The following is a 12899-nucleotide window of genomic DNA, read 5'->3' as shown; positions in this document are numbered from 1 at the left end:
TTTACAATAATATTATAGTGAGAGTCTGCCTACGTATGTAGTTGTGTGTTCCCCACTGCCACTGTATCTCCACAGCTTAGCGCCTTTGTTTACCCTCACAATACCCCTGTGAAGTAAGAAGTAAAATACAGGCAGCCAGTGCTGATTCCCTCTCACCTCTCTCCCCAGCAAGAGTACAGTAGCAGCAGAAAAATGAATTAACTTTAGCAGAAAATAAGCTAGAAACTTCAGCCTATGGTTTGGATTGCCTTATCATCACTTACCACATCATTTCAGGGACTTCCCCCTCCCTGCATTTCTAGTCACTTCATGACAGTCTTTGCCCAGCCATGCTTGCAAGATCAATCTTAGTCAGCACCTTGTACCCCATTAGTAGCTCCTCCTCCTGCTGCACAACCTCTTGGTTGGCAGGTTGGCCTATGTACATACATTGGCAATCCTCTCAAATTAGGGCTGCCTGAAATGACGGGAACTGTACATTTTCCTCCTAAATACGTAAAATTATATCATTGTGTCCTATAACTGCAACTTTTAAGTTTTTTCTTTTCCTATTCATTTGTGTTCTGTTTTGTGAAAAAGTTACCATGGAGTTAGGAAGAGGTGGAGGGTGTAAAATAGCTACAGGTAATGCTGAAGGAAAATAATATTACTTTGTTATTATACTATTATTAAAAAAAAAGAAGCTGGAAAAGAACACTTCCACTTAGGGTTAATAACTGCCTTTTTAGTGTATCAGTAAATAAATCTGACTGTATGAATCTGACTTGGTGTAGCCAAGTTCTTCACACAGTGCCATTGAAAATGCAGTTTAGCAGTTTCTGTATGTGCTCCATTTCATTAATAGTAGGACTACAGAAAAAGTTAACAAAATTAGGTGGTTTAAAAAAAATCCCCAGAATTTCATTCAGGGTCGAGTTTTATTGTCATTTATGGATAATTAATGTTTCTTATCCCAATAAAATTGCAATGATAAAGAAGCTTCAGTAAAACTGGTATACCGTATAAACCTTTAGCCATGAGACCAAGACAATAAAAATACTGTTATGATTGTATTTTAGATTTTTTATTCTAGAACTGTCATAAATGCATGCTATAATTGTAACCTCTGTACAGACGCTCCTTGTGGCTGAGCACATGACATTTTTTACTGCAACTACAGCTGTGTTAGTTTGAAAAACATTATTTGTTATGCAATATAATTTCAGTTTTGACATGGTTAACCTGAATTGAAGTTATGTGAAACTGGAAAATTGAAATACAGCTAGAGACCTACATAATAAAGCCCTCAAGATAAAAATTATTTTAATCCAGCTGCCATATGTGTACATAAATATATACATATATACACATACATGTATACACACACACATTTATATACACATATTGGAATGCTCGTATTCATATGTATATATATTAGGAGTAGCTATTGCATGTAATATAATGAGATCTTTAGTTGTTCCAGTATCATAGAATTTGTAGGTTGATTCATTCCGTCAGAGTCTAGAATATTCAATATTTGTGAACATAATCATTTTTCATTTGTAAAGTGTACTCTATTTTCTTGTGACATTTTATGATTATACTAAACAACTTAGCTAAATGTGCATTTAGCAAACTGTAAATAAGCCCTATAAGCATACATTAAAAAAGATGTATTATCAGGAATTTTATCAGTTCATATCTAGAATAATTTTTACACTATGATTTTTTTTGATAGATTTTGTTAACAGTATTGACAGTGCTGTAGAAAAAGCATGTAGTAATATATTTATGATTATATGTAACTTTAAATATCAATAAGAAGGGGTTTCTAGAGAATAGGCATAACCTGCAGGGAAAGATGAAGAGGCTTTTGTTTATCATGATGTGCATTTTAATAAAATATTCTGGAAAACCTTACGGGTATATTACTTGTGATGTTAAAAGATATCTTGAGAGATATAAAGGGAAAGGGGTTTAAGAACTTTAGAATATTTTAAGTGCAGTTATGACAACTCCTTGCTTTACAGTTCACTGCTTTGCTGCAATGAAGGCCCTGTTCTGCAAAGACATCCTAACGTTTTTACCCCATCTCATGCAACATTTCAGTGATGCCAGTCAGACACTAGCATACCAACACAGTGGGGCACAGTACAGGCTAGACTCATGCTGCCATGGGGTGATATTTTGTACATGGGGTTTTTTTCCCTGCAAAGCACAGCTCTAGGAGCATGTATAATCTTTCTTTTTGGCTGATGAGAAATCAACATGACAATCAATTAAATTAAAGTATAGGGTTTTATATGTGTTGACTAACAGCTAAAATAAAGGGCACAAAGCCAGGACCTTCCTGCAGACTTCCCCAAAACTCAGCAATATCCATGCCTTGTGTTTCATTTGGAATGGTTTTAAGTCATAAGGCGTGAGACAGAAAGACCAAATAAAAACTTAGAAAACTTGTGCTGAAAGGGACATCCATGCAATCCACATTTGTAAACTGTAGCAGTCATCTGCATACTGTTCCAGAATATCTCATCTGTTGGCAGCAACCTTGAGCAGTTGAACCTCCACATAAAATTGGTTTTGGTGCCTCACTGTTAATAGTGTTTTTCATTAATGTCTGACTTTAAACAGCTATTTTTTAGGTCCTGGTTATTAGTTTGAAAAACTGTAAGTAATGACATAAAGAAGGAGACAAAACATTTAGAACTCACCAAGATACAATCAACAATCAACTTTCACGCCAGTTTTATAGCATCGTTTGCCTTCATTCAGCTGTGCAGGATTTCAAATACACCAGATATTGGAAAAGCAAGGTGTATTACATGATAATGCATGTTTTGGCCTGTATTTCTGCAGCTATGCAGAGACACAATGTAATGCCTCACGGCCTACCGTGCTGACAGATGTCAGGCTATCACCCACATGTTTTGGCTGATGAATGATCAGTCTGGATTGTAGGTGCACGCTAATTTGAGGTTTGGAATGGTCGAGAGTTTTTGAATGTTGGATCAAAAACTAGCTGGTGTAAGACAGTGTGTGATGTGGCCAGCTATTCTGCTGACTATGAATTTGAGTAATTAGAACACGGCCACTAATTTCTTACTGTCTCAAGCCTAAGTGTGTTGTGGTGTATCACTTCGCTGCAAATATTTTCAGATAGCATACCAGGGGTTGCAAAAAAAACCATTGTGATTGCTTGTTTCACCTCCTCAGCAATCCATTTATTTGATTCAGCAGAGCAGAGCTGGCTGAGCAAGGTTTGAGGGTGGGCGTGGAGCTGGGCAGCCAGGATGGGATTTCTTTGAGAACCTACTCCACTCAGCAGGAGCGATGGGCAGAGGAGCGCCAATGTGGAGGGAAAGGGGAGCAGCTGCAGAGCAGGAGGAGTAGCAGAAGGCTTTCAGTGACACAGTAAGCCAGATACTGAAAAGGCAGCGTTGTGTGTTCACAAGGGTGTTTGCTTGAAGCTGGAGTAATGGAAGTTTACTCAGACAACCTATGCTTATGTGATTTTCCTATTCACTCTGTATTGGTGCAATAATTACTAATTACCTGACTGCACTTGGGCAGATGTCGGTAAGGACTTTTTTTTCTTTTCCTACACTTAATCTGAGGCTCTTCCCAAGCTTTCTTATGCCACCAAGTCACAGGCCCTGTTCTTTTTTACAGACAGGGTCATTCTTTGGAGCCAGCAGACCATTCTTCCCATACCACTATCACCCTTTCTTCCTTAGCATTCTTTAGGCAGAGAAAACAAACCCCATCTATAAGCAACTTTATTGTCCTTCTCAAGATGTATTTTCGCTTGGAAGTTGAAAAGCTAAAGCTGAACATTTTCAGCATATTTTTCCTATGCATTGAGTTGTCATATTTGTGAATCTCTGTATTGCTGTCTTGTGCATTTTGTGACTTTCTATTGAATGAGTTTTGTTACAAAATTGCATACCATGAGTTATAAAGTTACTTTTTTTTTTTTTTACATTGTCCTTCCACCTGTGATTTGTGACCACTCTCTAACATATGCTGCTAGAGCAGCTGCTAGAGCAGCAGATGCCTCATTTTTATTCTATCCATGTGTAGTGCCTTTCATTATTTATTTCTTCAGGAATTTCTAAAGGAAGCAAGTCTTACCGTTTAATTTTGTCTGTATATGTCTATCTGTCAGTTGCCTTCCTCTTCTCTTAGTAATGTCAGAATTTATTCCTATTAACTGAATCTGACAGAGGTATAAAGTTATCACGGAGAATTTTACCCCTCTGTCAAATTTGGTTGATGTTCACCAGGAAATTTCAGTGGTAGTGTTTTCCACATGTTCTACTGAACAAAATGACTAGGTAGAAAACTGACACCTTACAATTCCCCAGCTGAAGGCAAGGTTTCTAAAGGAGTTCAATCCTTAAGAGATACCAGAGAATCCACTTGGGCAATCAGCCTTCAAATATAAATCCATGTTAAATTGGTCTTCATCAGTTCTGCTGCTCAAAGAATTAATCATAACCAGCTCAGCCACTTGAAGGCTAGAGGGAATAGTTATGTTTGTGTTGTCTGACCTGTTGCACCCCTAGATGGGGTCAATTAAATATAACTTGCTGACAGAACTACTATGAAATACTCTAGGTTGCTAAGAAAGTATTGTAATCTTTCTTAGGGCAAAGGTTTAAGGTGAGAAGACCTGTGTTGTTGTACGTGTATGTTCTCCTGTTGTTTTCCATCTCTGAAGTGACCATTCACCAGGCCTTAGAAATATGTTATCTGAGAGAGGAGCCACAGTATCTTTCTGTCTGACTTCTTTCACTAGAGCTTATTACACCAGCACAGCGTGACAGCCAGAGTCAGAAAGACCAGCAGTCAGGATTAAAAAATCATGTTTTTTTCTATGTATAGTGTGATTGGTTTTGTGGGTTGTAGAGAGTTGTTTAAAAGATTTCTGTCTCTAACTCTTGAAAAATACTTTTGTGTGTTAACACCATACCCAGCTTTTAACATACTGCCATAAATAATGCTGGTGCTAGCCATAAAAAGGAGGAGAGGAGGGGGAAGAGGGCAAACAATAATATCTGGATGCCAGATGGCACCATCATAGTGATGGGGCTGGTTCAGTAAAAAACAGGAGGAAATTCCTGACATGCATTGGTGTGGGAGACAGAGCCCTCAGGGAACTGGATATGGACAGGGAGGCCAGTGTGGCAGTCACCCAGTGTCTCCTTCTTACTTTTCAGTAGTTATTTATGTTTCCAAAGACACATAAGCTCTTTTATTTTGGTTTTCCCTTTTAAATATTTTCCATCATGATGTTTGTACCTGATTCACAGGTTAATAAGTAATTTCAGAACTTCCTACAAATGTTTTGCTTTTAAAATAAAGCATGTTATGATTATTGCATTGCCAAAAACAATAGTGAATGCAGACAGAGATACTACCAACTGCTATGTTGTTGCTTCTCCACTTCAGTGTCATGCAGTAAAAAGGAAGATGGAATTTTAGGGAAAGCTCTTCGTATCAAGATCCAATGGTGAAAATGTTAAACTATGTATGTGCTCGGTCATAGGGAAGATCAACAGTGCAGCAGCATAACATTAGGTAATAATTTCTATCTGTTCATTCAAGGAGCAACTTAAGACAGTCACCAATACTTAGGATTTATGTGTATTATCTATAGAAAGCAGAAGTAATTATCTTTCCCTGGGGAGAAAAACAGCAGTGAATTTATGGAGAACACGAACAGTATAGAATGATTTGACACAAGGCTGAAGGAAAAGGTCATATTCAAACTGAAGAGAAACTATAGAGGGACAATTGGTAATCACTCGGGTTGGAATTGGACCTATGCATCTGGCTCTGATGCCATTACTCCTACAGATGGAGCCCTGAGATTTTGTTAATGAGTGATCATGACCTCTGTTACACTTCTCTGAACAACGGCACCAGCAGTTACCCAGTGTTGTGTGTGAGTATCCTGTGGTGCTACCCACACCTGAAAACCTATGGAAAGGTGGCCTTTTCTGGAGAAAAAGGACAGGTTTGCATTTCAGGTCAAGACACAGAGTCTGGAAGTCTGAGCTCAGTTCCGAGTATTATTACAGAGAATTTCTAAGTCTTTGAACCAGCCACTGAGCATTTTATTTCAGCAATAATATCTGATTTCAGATGCCTTAATAGATAAGTATCTGTGCCTTCAAACACTCAGTCTTACTGCTACATGCAGTTCACAAAACCTCAGACTTTATCTGAACCATGGATTTATCCAATGATGGATTTTTTTTAAAAAAGCATTAAGTAATAGAAATTAATAAATAAAAATACGTTATTAAGTAGCCATGAAGAAAATAATCTATTTTTCTCTGTAGCTTAGAGGACATCAGTCTGTAAACACTTTTTTTTCTTCATAACGTACATTGTAGTAACCCAAGTCCTAAACAGAGGAGGCAGTGGCTATCTACATCAAGTGTTCTGGAGATCTTCACAAAACTTAGCAGGGTGCTCCAATGGGGCTCAGCTTGAACCTACTACGCTCTGCTGTGGAAGGTCTCCCATTGTTGAGCATTGACTCTGTCTTTGTGTTTCTTTTATTCTTACTTCCCCAGTTACGTATATGTTACTATATGGAAGGGAATACACACCAGTCCTTAGCTGTGCTCAGAGACTGGAGGAAAAAATATCATTATCCCAACAGTAAATACTGCCATTGTCATCGCTGTTCTCAAATTTTGATATCATTTTTGCTGTCTTTATATACAAGTGATATACAGCACATTGTAGTTTAGAAATGCTGGATTTTAAAATACCTTCCCTTTGTATTATTTAAAGAAAGGAAGTAGTTTTTTTCAAACACTAGACACACTGTTTACTGAAAGAGACATTTTCATGTATGAATGTAACTAATAATATATACAAGTGCAAATAGTCTTTTCGACATTGAGTTGGGCAAGGGATGAAATTCTGTGGACAGCTGCAGTTCACTTGTACTTACAGGTACATTGGATGTGCAGTGTGAAGGCTGGACTGCTGTGCATTTCATAGTTTGACCAATATTTTTTATTAAGGGCTTTATATATACACTTGGTAAGTTGGTTTGGCTGTCATTTTAAAATTTCCTTAAAATATATTTTCAGTGATTGCAATACACTACAAAAGCAATGAGCCAAAACCAGCTCACACCTGAATGACTCCTGCAGAGGTCCATCAATGTCAGTGGCAACACATTTCTTTTCCTCTGTTCCTAGAACACATTCCTACAGTGTAGGCTAATATGCACATGAAAAATGGTGCAACAATAGTCCCTTCAGCTGAACACAATCTTGTGCAAACTGTGAAACCTCAACTGCTAACAGAAACCACTGAAAGATGCAATGTCTCTTGTAAATCACTATTTTGTGAGGGTATTCATCTAATGGGAAAAGGTTGCTGGTCCATCACCATAAAAGTTCCCACAGGGCAAAGAAAAAGAATAAGCATTTGTGTACAGACACCATTCACTTTTCAACCAGTTTTCTTTGGAGAGTTTTCCACCTTTCGTTCCAACCCTTTTCCTTTTCCAGCTTCAGACCACTGCTGCCCATGGAGATGCCCTCTTGGTGCAGGGTGACAGGCAGAGCAACTCTTCAGCTGTCCCACAGCTGGGTGCTGTAAAGCAGTCAGTGATCCAGCAGTTGAGCAGCAGCAGACACGGCTAAGTCAGTCATAGCAAAGCAAGGCCATGATTTTCCGTCTTTCCAGCCTTCACTTCTCCACTTTATAGTGATCTCTTCAAAATAGGAGTAAAAGACTCTTCTTTAAAATATTCATCAGAGCTCTCAGAACACCTGCTGTATTTTTCCTCTGGGGAAGAAGCATTGTCATGTCTGCTGGGCAGGGGAATAGATGAACTCTGAGGCAATGACATAATGTTAATCACCGAGAAATGTGCTAAGAGCTATGGACCCATGTAACCTCTTTGAGGCGAGCGGCAACTTTTTAACTTACATTTGTAGAGTTCTTAGCACAAATACGTTCTGGCTGACAGCTACTACCGCCACATTAGTAGAACTAGTTACTATCTTTTTCTTATTTATTAGGGCTGTTATTATGGGGACTATTGTTACAGCGGGATTTAATTAAGCAACATGCAGTGACAACTGAAACACCTCCATCATTTCATGTTTTCTAAAAAACTGGCTTCTCAGTACATCTATTCCACCACTTCCATTTTCAAAGAAGACTCAGATGTTAGCATACAGAAAATCATGATGCTGTACAGCGGCAAGTACAATATATGCAGAACAAATAACTTTAAACCCATGGAACTGACTGCTTATTACACATACTTTTTGTGTTTTGTACTCACCATTTGGCAACATTTATCATTAATGACCACACAAAGATATTTGAAAGCCTTTGTAATTTCCTGAGTTTAGGATGATGGAAGATTCAGAACCATTGTATATTTATATTATACGTTCACATTACATACATGTTCAGTATCTGATGACAAGTTCTAAATGGAGATTTTGTTTGCAGGGTTTTCTTGGGTTTTCCCCTGCATTTTCCAGTTTTCAACTCCTTTGATTCTACCAATTGCCTCTTTAGCAGCCAACAGTTATATTAGAATTAATTTACACTTCCAAATTTATCACTTAAAATGTAGAAATTGGACCTAGATAGATGAATAAAATATAATTTCCTGAAGGTATTCCAGTGTTTTCATTATGAGTTGCTGACTAGGGTAAAATAAAATAACCTGTGGCATTTATAGATAAAGCCTTATTTCAAAAAGGATCTAGTCTGCCTTAATAGTGCTCTTACTTCCCGTTTGTGTCCTCTCTCTTTTGTTCATGTGTTTCTACGTGTGATATACATCATGTGTAAATATTCTGAGTATATGAAGTACCTCTGTTTTCCTAAAAGAATAATTTTGGTACCTGGCAAAGTATTATCCCTTTTGGTTTGGAATACAGCAGCTCTTCAACAAAGCAAAGGTACACAACTATTCATAGTGTTAAAAAATATGAGGAAGACAATTTCTGATGAAGACCAGTGCCTTTTCTTTTTGTAACCTGATTAGGATTTCTGGCTCTTAGTCTGTCAGGTCAAGAAGCTATACATTTAAACTAATCAAAATATTGAAGTGTCAATGGCTGACATAGACTGTTTAATCTCTGACAGGAGATTTTCCACATCAAAATAGTATTATAGCAGTTGCACAGTCTTAGAAAAAACAATTTGAGTGGCCCAGCTGTACTGTTAAAGACTATAATCCTTTCAAATTGAAGGATATCAACTTTGAAACAAGACCATTATTTTAAGATAAAATGTCTCAGAGTAGTGAAATGGAATTACTTTGCATCATTAGTTTCTCAAAGGCTTTGCTCCAGAAAGAAAACTTGTGGTCTTTGTAGCAGCATTATAAACAGTTTCAAATGTTCTAATAATATATATAATCCATTTCTTTCCTTTCTATTACCTCCTGCGTATATTGCTAGAAGTAGATATCGGATTTATAATAAGACATTATAAACACCCACAAAATGTGGGTCAGGCACACTTTCTGCTCTAGAAGACTATGCTGTTCCAGTCAGGAACCTTGCTGAGTTTGAAGGTGCTGACAGATCCCAGACAATTACTGTTAATGGGAAAGTGTTGTCAATAGGTATTGTTCCTGTGAGCTTCTTAAAGGATTGCTCTTCTGTTCTAGCCCTCCTAGTGTATCTACAACCACTGTCTTAGAATTTGCTCATGGCAGAAATTTTGGCAGAATGGCTAATATAGAAGACAAGACAATGAGACAAAGCTATCTGAATCACCCTGCAACCCTGATTCATTACTGCAGTGCCTATGACCTGGAATCATTATTGCAGTGCTTTAATACCACCAATGTGAGGTATCTAAGCATAAAGTAATGCAGGTCATGGCGTACTCTGGAACCATTGTTTCCAGAAAGATTTCGGAATCAGCAGAGATCAAGATGAGCTCAGCAAAACAAGGTCTGTTACATTTACACAAGGTGGTAATGGTGTGGTATGAAACTGAAAGTGACCCTTCTACTTGATGTTATATTAATTAAAATGTTAGGCCAATTTCCTAACACTGATTTTTTTAAGATGTTGAAAAAGTGGCAACAACACAGGAAAATTAAGAAAATATTCTATTGTTGAGGAAAAGAAGGAAAAACTGGAATTCAGTCCATTTTGCTTATTTTAATCATGACTGCAAGGTCCTTCTATGAAAGTATGTATGGACTTTCAGAGGCAAAAATTTGGAGCATGTAAATGTTCCTAATAGATGAGACAACAGCAACAGCCAGAGGAATACAGAATAAAATGGAATGCTGCTTTTTTAATGGGAAGGGGAATTAAATGTGCTAGGACAAAAAAATAAAAGCAACTAAAGAGATGGTGGTTTCAGCATGTATTTTATAGCTTCAAATTAAGGCTTAAAAATTATTACTGCAATACACGAACAATGAAATTATTTTCCATGTAATGCTGCAACTAGCTGATAACAGAAGCCTGTTCAATACTTACTAGTATTGAACTTATAAGTCTAGTAAATATTATTACTTAATAGACATAATTGTGATATCAACTAAGGCAAAGGTGATCTACATTGAATACTAGAAAAAAGTAGTTAGGGGGATCACGATGCACATTGGGAGATTGCAGGATGCCTCGCACTGAGACATTTCAGGATCAAAGCAGGTGCTTTAAGCATGTTTCTTTCTTCCTGGATGTAAGGAAACACTACACATGAGTACTTGAGAGACCTTCCAATGTTGCCATTGAGTTGTCCACAATATGTTAAGGCTTTTATGTGTATTTCATAATAGTCTTATGGTGAGGTGAAGCATTTGGCTCTCATTAAACAGAATTTAGCCTGGACAGGACTATACTTGCCTGGTTGGTTGTGGACATAAATTTTCTTGCTCTTTTTCTCTCACAGGTTTATTCCTGAGGCTTGGTCCACCTGTAGTGTCACCTGTGGAGTGGGCAGTCAGGTGCGGCTTGTGAAATGTCAGGTGCTCCTCTCTTTCTCTCAGTCTGTGGCTGACTTGCCCATCGACGAATGTGAAGGTCCCAAACCTGTGTCTCAGAGAGCCTGTTACAGTGGCCCCTGCAGTGGGGAGGTGACTGAGTATACCCCAGAGGAAAGTGACCTGCTGTATGGTAGCTTGCAGGAGTTTGATGAGCTCTATGACTGGGAATACGAGGGCTTTACGGAATGCTCAGAGTCCTGTGGTGGAGGTAAGTGCATAATGTTTCTATGATGGATTTGCTTTCCCTCTTCAAGTGTGTGCTTTGCAGTTGACACCCACAGATGTGCTGCTTTGCTACAGTTATTTAGAATTATAGAATCATTTAGGTTAGGAAAGACCTTTAAGATCATTGAGACCAACTGTAAGATCATTCAGTCCAGCTGTATTTGAAAAGGTATGACTGAAAACAGTGGGAAAAAAGCATGTGCACAACATGTTTTTGCTCAGGACTTTCAGGCTCCATGAGCAGGCTGTCACCAAGAGTGATCCAGTGTATCACAGGTCTCTTTCCTTGTATCAGCTGATCACTCAGAAGGCACTACACAAAAAAGATGAATGTTAAAGTGGTCTGGTGTACAGACTAAGAATCATGTGTCATTTTTAGCTTTTATCTCTCGATCTGTACTGTGCAAGTATAAACGTGGAATAAATCGTCCACCCATAGCAGATGCACTGAATTATCAATATTCTAAGGGCTCAGCTGGTTCCCCAACTGCTACCACTAAGTGACATCAGCTCCAATTCCAGGGCAAAAGAAAACATATGGTAAAAAAGCCCTAATGGTGTGATTGTCTGAAGCTAGCAAGCTTGGCACTTGGAGTTGCCCAAAGTTAATCATGGTCTCAGCTTCCCCATGTCACAGACTATTAATGCACGGTTCTATGGTATCTTTTCTTTTTTTTATCCCATCATTTTGTCTAGCTAGTTCTGAGAAATACATCCACTCCGGTACTTTTAGAATTAGACTTCTCCTGCTGTTGACTTTTTACAAGTTTCAGGCTATTTAAAAAAGGATTAGTGTAGATAAATATGGAACTGGAAATCACTCAGCATTAATAGTGTGATCTCTACGGGTACACCAGTAATCAATTACAAATTTAAAAAACACAGTAGAAAATAATGCAAAGGTTTTCTGTGCTTACTTTTAGCTTGCTGATGGTAGGCAGTCTTTAGAGCAGTTCACAGAATGTTATCAGTCCATTGCTACTATTGCTTTGTTTCCTACATAAAAAATATGACACACTAGTGTATGCTAAGTGGTGACAAACACTGACTTACAGGAGTATCTGTCATATATTGAAGCTACCAGCAAGCAGTAACAATTTGTCACACTTATATTGTGAATACTGAAACCTGAATAGATTCTAGAAGTATCCTCTTGGGGTAATTTCTCCGAATATAGTGACTATGTGTGTATTTTTCAACTATAACTCACAGAGACTGATATGACAGAGACATGTTACTTTATAAATTTAATCTCTTTCAACTGTCAGCAGAAACTGTTAGCTTGAAGAGGGAAATTTATTTTCATCTGATGTCAACTCCAAATTTTCCAGATTAGCAGATGCTAAGTCAGATATTTTTGTAGCCATAGGTGCAAGACCTGTCAAACTAATTTTATTGGGTTTGGAGTCTCAAGAGAAGAAATTAGATAGATGCAGAAGTAACCTTTCACCTCCCAGAAGTAACAACCAGAAGGAATTAGTTAGTTATTTAGTCTGCTGTCAGTGGCTGCATTTCCCAGAGCTGTCATCAAATATCATGTAACAATTATTCTATTCTGGTAGATATAAACACAGAAAACCTCATTTGATGGTATTTTGAAAGTGAATTCAAACTGCCTAGATTCACATCCTATCCTTACACCCTTTTATACAGTGATTTCCTATTGAGAACTGATTTATTTTTT

At 37.8% G+C, this 12899-nt stretch overlaps 1 protein-coding gene across 1 annotated transcript in view; it reads left to right on the top strand.

Moving 5' to 3' along the window:
• Nucleotides 1–12899, top strand: part of ADAMTSL1 (ADAMTS like 1) — a 170129-nt gene that overhangs the window by 87914 nt on the left and 69316 nt on the right. The window contains exon 14 of the mRNA XM_037372631.1: nucleotides 10897–11198. Coding sequence (XP_037228528.1) covers nucleotides 10897–11198 — 302 coding nt within the window. The remainder of the gene's footprint in view (nucleotides 1–10896; nucleotides 11199–12899) is intronic.

Source organism: Falco rusticolus, chromosome Z (assembly GCF_015220075.1).
Source record: "Falco rusticolus isolate bFalRus1 chromosome Z, bFalRus1.pri, whole genome shotgun sequence".
Classification (NCBI taxonomy): domain Eukaryota; kingdom Metazoa; phylum Chordata; class Aves; order Falconiformes; family Falconidae; genus Falco; species Falco rusticolus.
The sequence above is the reverse complement of the archived record's forward strand: the minus strand, read 5'-3'. Positions and strand labels throughout refer to the sequence as shown.